General features: G+C 59.6%; 1 protein-coding gene across 1 annotated transcript; it reads right to left on the reverse strand.

Annotated features, from left to right (window-relative positions):
* THY1 (Thy-1 cell surface antigen) lies at positions 1-4,949 on the reverse strand. The gene is made up of 4 exons (XM_082340670.1): positions 4,792-4,949; positions 2,666-2,726; positions 1,834-2,169; positions 1-1,290 (listed from the first exon to the last, which is right to left on the reverse strand). Exons 2-4 carry the CDS (start codon positions 2,700-2,702, stop codon positions 1,178-1,180), a joined length of 486 nt encoding a protein of 161 aa, XP_082196796.1. The 5' UTR covers positions 2,703-2,726; positions 4,792-4,949; the 3' UTR covers positions 1-1,177.
* Between the last annotated feature and the right edge of the window lie 330 nt (positions 4,950-5,279).

Below are 5,279 nucleotides of genomic sequence, written 5' to 3' on the forward strand. Positions count from 1 at the left end.
TTCCAGAGGCTTGGTTTTATTGTACAGTATTCTTTTTCCTCAGTGAGATGCCATAAGCTGTGGTGGCACTACACACGGTCACAGGACGGGGAAGAGCCGCCAGGTGGAGAGCTGGGTGCTGGGAAAAGCCACCCCTCAAGGCATGTCCACTTATGGGTATCACCCCACGGCCAGTCCCAGGCCCCCGAGAGGTCCCTGAGAAGGCAGGCCTCTGGGACGGGGGTCTATCTGAAGGCTCGGGCACTGCTGGGGGAAGACGGAAGAGCCTCTTGGGGGAACGTGTGGGCCGAACTCTGTGTGGCTCAACCAGGGGCTCCACCAGGCCTGATTTACTGCCTCCAGGTCTGAGTTCTGGAAGCTCCTAGGAGCTTGGGATAGCCTGGGAGGGGGCTTGTCCTCCTCTGCCACCTCCCAACTGCCGGCCGAGCCAGTGAGAGACACTAGGCTTCCATTTTTAGCTTCCTCGGTGGGGGGGAGGGATGATGGACCCTGCCTTCCACCTGCCTCGCCAACCCATCAGCACTGCTTCCTGGGCAGAATCTGCATTTTCACTGGACCAGACCCCGGGCCCAAGGCCCCTTGGGGACTGCAGGGTAAGAAGGTGGCTTTTTTCTGTGACAGAAAGTGCTCGTGGAGATGCTCGGTTCTCTCCTCACAGGATGGGCCACAAACGCTTGGCAGTGCCCTCACATCGGGGTCTTCAGGCGCCATCCCTACTGCTGAGGGATGTGCTAGGGCCAAACACACCCTTCCCCCTCCTCGCCCAGGTCTCTCCCAGGCCTCTAGTCCCGGTGGGCAAGGCTGACCGGCCCCAGGGACTGATACCCCTCCCCTCCTTCTACCCCTTCCTTCCCCTCGCTCTCCATCAGGTCCCCAACCCTGGCTTCCCTTTTCGCAAACTGCCAAAGAAAAGGTAGGATAAGCCCTAAATAAACCAGACAGAAGCAGCTCTGGAACAAAGAATACAAATAGGCAGTGGCGTGCGGAGAGGGTAGGGGGTGGCCGTGGGGGGTGGGAGATGATGGCATGCAGCACTGGGATTCCTTAGGGGCGGTGGGGTCCCCACTTCTCCCCAAGGTGTGTGAGAGGTTGCGGGGAGGGGGGTCAACTGACTCAGAGAAGTAGGGTCTCTGGACTGGGCCTTGTGGCTTCCCGTGTTCTCCGTGGGCCCAGCCGGTCACAGGGAGATGAAATCCATGGCCTGCAGGAGCGGCAGGGAGAACAGGAGCGGCAGCAGCCACGAGGTGTTCTGGGTCAGCAGGCTTGTGCCGCCACACTTGACCAGTTTATCTGTGGAGAGAGGATGGGGTAGAGAGGCAGGGTGGGAATGGAGAGCGACCAGGACTCGGGCAGGCCCAGGCCCAGAGCAAGGCTGCTTTCCCTTGGGGAGGCTGGCGCCATGATGTCTTGGCTGGAACCAGGGCCAACCTGGTCTGACAGAACCAACCATCTTTCCCATTTGCCGGTTCCTGAGCCCTTGGACAAATATCATCACAAGAAAACTGTGGGTGAGGAGGCTAGTGCCCATCCTGTTTTCCAGGTGGGGAGAAGGAGGTTTGGGGAGGCCGAGTGATTTGCCCGCAGTCATGGGGGAAGCGGCCGCCACACCACTCTGCCTGTCTGACTGTCCCCTTAGCCCTTCCCCCATTCATGCTGAAGGTAGCGATTCCCCGCCCCCCCGGGCACAGGCAGCAGTGGGGGGAAGGGGAGAGAAGTTTTGGGGCCACTCCCTATTGTGGCCCAGCCAAGGGGACTGCCAGCTGGCCCAGCCAGCCCGTTCCTCCCCAGCCTGCCTCTCCCAGCTTCCTTGGTCTTGTTGGGGGTTTGCCTCACCTCTGAGCACAGAGACATTCCTGTTGGAGACGATGGGAGTCTGGCCAGAGAGGTGGAGTGCGCATGTGTAGGTTCCCTCATCCTTGGTGGTGAAGTCGGACAGGTAGAGGACCTTGAGATTGTACTTGCTGAAGAAGTTGGTTCGGGAGCGGTATGCATGCTCAGGGACCCCAATGGTGCCAAAGAGCACGTGCTTCTTTGTCTCACGGGTCAGGCTGAACTCGTACTGAATGGGCAGGTTGGTGGTATTCTCATGGCGGCAGTCTAGACGAAGGCTCTGGTCCACCAGGCAGGCTGTCAGGCTGGTCACCTTCTGCCCACGGGCCACCTGTAAGACTGGCACCAGCAGTGCCCCCTCCAAGTTGGTGAGGACCTGTAGAGCAGGGGGCCTCCCATCCACATTAACAGTAGAGAAAGGCCTGGCCAGGGAAGGGCACAGGATCTGCTCTCTGAGCACCTCTCCCCGCCCAGAGGTCCCTGAGGGCCAGTCTACCTTCCCTACTGCAGGCCCCAGCCTACCTCCCTCTATTGTAGTCGTGGGTCCCACCAGTATGTTCCAGGGGCAGGAGACCTTGGGGGAGTTGATGCAACATCCTTGTTCACACTTGGAGATTCCAACTCAGTATGGGGCAGGCTCAGTGAATTGTGTTTCCAAAAACCATCCCAGGTAGTCAGAAGATCAACTAGGTTGCTCAGCTGACTTAGGGATAAAAGGAGCCCTCTCTCTCCCTTAGTTACCTCTACTTTCTGAGGTCATGAGGAAGAAGCTAGCTTCTCTGAAAGGAAGGCAGCCAGGGTGTTTGGAATCCCAGCCCTGCCCCTTGCCCGGTACCTGTCAGCAAGAGAGTGATGCCAATGGTAGGGTTCATGGTGCCGAGAGCTCAGTCCTGGATCTGGGGGTGCAACAGGATGGGAATCAGCCAAGAGGTGGGGCAGGTGTGCCCGCACTTACTGCCGGGGCTGGGGGCCCCTGGGAGACATGCCATAATGGCCATGGTGGGCATCCAAGCCCCTCTCTACAGCCCTCTCCCCTCCCACCTCTCAGTGAATGTGACACTGCCACTCAGCTCTTCCCCATCTGGGAAAGCAGTGGGGTTGGAGAACACACCCTTCGGTGGTGTGTATGTGTGCTGAACACTTACTAGCTGGGTGGCTTTGAGTAAGTGTCTTTAACTTGACCGTTTCCTCTTCCTTCAGGAAGTCAGGGACTTCCTAATTTTTTAATTGTAAAATTTGCAGAACACACAATTTATTATCTTAACCATTTTTAAGTGTACGGTCTCCAATCTCCAGAACCCTTTTCATCTTGCAAAATCAGAACTCTCTACCCATGAAACAAAAACTCCTCATTCAGGGCCTACCTATTTCTCGTTCAGAAGAAAATCCCCAATGCCCAAACAGTTCCTGGCATACAACAGATGCCCGAAAGATACTGAATGAACCTGGGCTTTAGATACCCACAGGGTTGTGATGGGGATTAAGAAAAATGACAAACATCTGGCACTGTTGAAGAGTAAGTGATCCACAAGGTTAGTCTTTGGCCTCTTAGACGAGTGTGGTCAGGAATGTGCGGGGCCCCAGGTAGGACCATACTTGGCACACCGCTAAGGGTGTTCCTGACTGTGGGTGGGGAAGGCGACAGTGCCATCCTATTGCATAGGTTCTCTGCATCAGAACCAACATGTTTCCAACCGTCCAGCTCTCTGGGCAGGATTCCTCGGCCTGCAGCTTTCCAGTCCAGCTTCGGTAGCCTCCCTGCCTAGGCTCTCTGCCCTGTCTTTTTTTTGCAGCCTAGGCTGAATCTATATCCTGGCAAGGCGACACAGAGCGGGTAGCCTAGCCCGTCTGCAGCAGTGCTCGCCAGGGAGAGGCCACAGCAGGGGCGTGTGCCTGCGAGTGCGCGGGGCCGTGCCCTGGTGCGTGCGCCCTGGTGCGCAGGGCGCGCCGCTAGCCGCGTCTAGGGTCCCCGGCGTTCAGCCCAGTGGGGTGAGGGAGGGGGAAGGGGGCGAGACTGGGGCTCCCGGGTGCCTGCGGCTGCAGTCGATTCCCTCTCAGACCCCTGCTCAGAAGGACCCGGAGGTGCCGTTGGGGAAGAAAGGGGGGCCGACATCTGGTTTAGATTAGCAGACGCTGAGTTACAGAGGGGGTGGCGAGCTTGGGATCTAGGAGAGGAAGCGGGGGAAGCAGCGGCTAGAACTAGAAAGGAAGAAATGGGGCTGGGACTCAAGGGGATGTAGAGCCAAAGGGAGGGGTAGACAGCTTGGAGGGGAGGTGCAGTCTGTCTGCCTGTCCTCGGCCTTGCGTCCCCGCAGCTCAGAACCCGGAGAAGCTTTGCGCTCCCTCCTCTGCAGCCCGCGTTCGACTAACCCCACCCTTATTCCGTGTCCCTATTCCAATCCTCTCCTTTCCCAGTTGAGGTCCTCCTTCCCCCTCTCTCATCCTTTTCCAGTTCTCGCCTCCCCCGTCTGCCTGCCGTCCTCCCAGTCCCCGCCCCAGCCCCCGCCCGCGGCACTGCGGTTTCCCGTTCTTTGGATGCCCCGCACCCAGCCCGCAGCGAGGTCGCAGGGCAGAGATACCCTTCAGTTTGCGGTCCTCCGTTCCCCCAGTTTCACCGTCCCCCACCCCCGGTCTCGCCTTCGCAGGCTGGCTTTGGGGACGTCTGGCTGGGGAGCAGAACACAAGGCTTTCCTTGGCGCCCTTCCTCCCGGTTCTCCTCCAGCACCCCAGCCCCAGGCGAACGTTCCCCAGCGGGCGAAAGTTTCGCCGCGGCCCCCGGCCTGCAGCAGTTGCGTCCGGCTCCTGCCCCTGCCTGGCAAACAGGCCCCTCAAGCACTGAGCGGCTCCTTCCCAGGGCGCCCTCCGACCGTTTTCTGAAGCCTCGGATCGGGAGGGCTTGCCTGGGCGCCAGGAGGCCTGCTATCCCTGCGCCCCGGGTCCCGCCCTGCCTCTGGCTCCTACCTGGGCTCCGGTTCTCGGCCGCAGCAGCCTCCTCTAGATGCGCTGCCGCCTCCAGTTGCTACAGCCTGCTCGGCGCCCGCAGTTTTCACCAGGGGTGGGAGAGGAGGAGCGGGGAGGGCCCGGGGGCTCGGCCAATCAGAGGCTGAGTGGGTAGCGGAAAAAGGGTGGCAGAGGGAGGAGGAGGCGGTCCGATATTGGTGTGGGAGAGTGGCCGTCCGCAGCAAAAGGGGGCCCTCACACTGTGGCTGGCGGACCTGACCAGGGATGGAGGGGTTCAGAACCCTGGAGATCAGGGTGGGGCCGCTCGCCGCCTCCCAGAGCCCCGCCAAGATCGCTTCCCTTTTTTTTTCGCTTCCCTTTTAAGGCTTTAATCCTTTCTTCTGACCTAGGCTTCACAAGCCTGTGGGGAAACCAAGGGGTAAGGGATGGATGATGGAGGCCAGCAACCGGGCCCCCTTAGGCAGCGCCCATGCCTCCTCGTTTCCTTT

Source organism: Balaenoptera borealis (assembly GCF_965194805.1).
Source record: "Balaenoptera borealis genome assembly, chromosome: 11".
In the NCBI taxonomy this organism is placed as follows: domain Eukaryota; kingdom Metazoa; phylum Chordata; class Mammalia; order Artiodactyla; family Balaenopteridae; genus Balaenoptera; species Balaenoptera borealis.

Excerpts from the sequence above, each read along its gene's own strand:
- THY1 (XM_082340670.1), bottom strand. The coding sequence starts at position 2,702 with ATGAACCCTACCATTGGCATCACTCTCTTGCTGACAG. Across the intron at positions 2,170-2,665 it reads CATCACTCTCTTGCTGACAG|TCTTACAGGTGGCCCGTGGG; the intron begins GTACCGGGCAAG and ends TGCTGGTGCCAG. Across the intron at positions 1,291-1,833 it reads GAATGTCTCTGTGCTCAGAG|ATAAACTGGTCAAGTGTGGC; the intron begins GTGAGGCAAACC and ends CTCTCTCCACAG.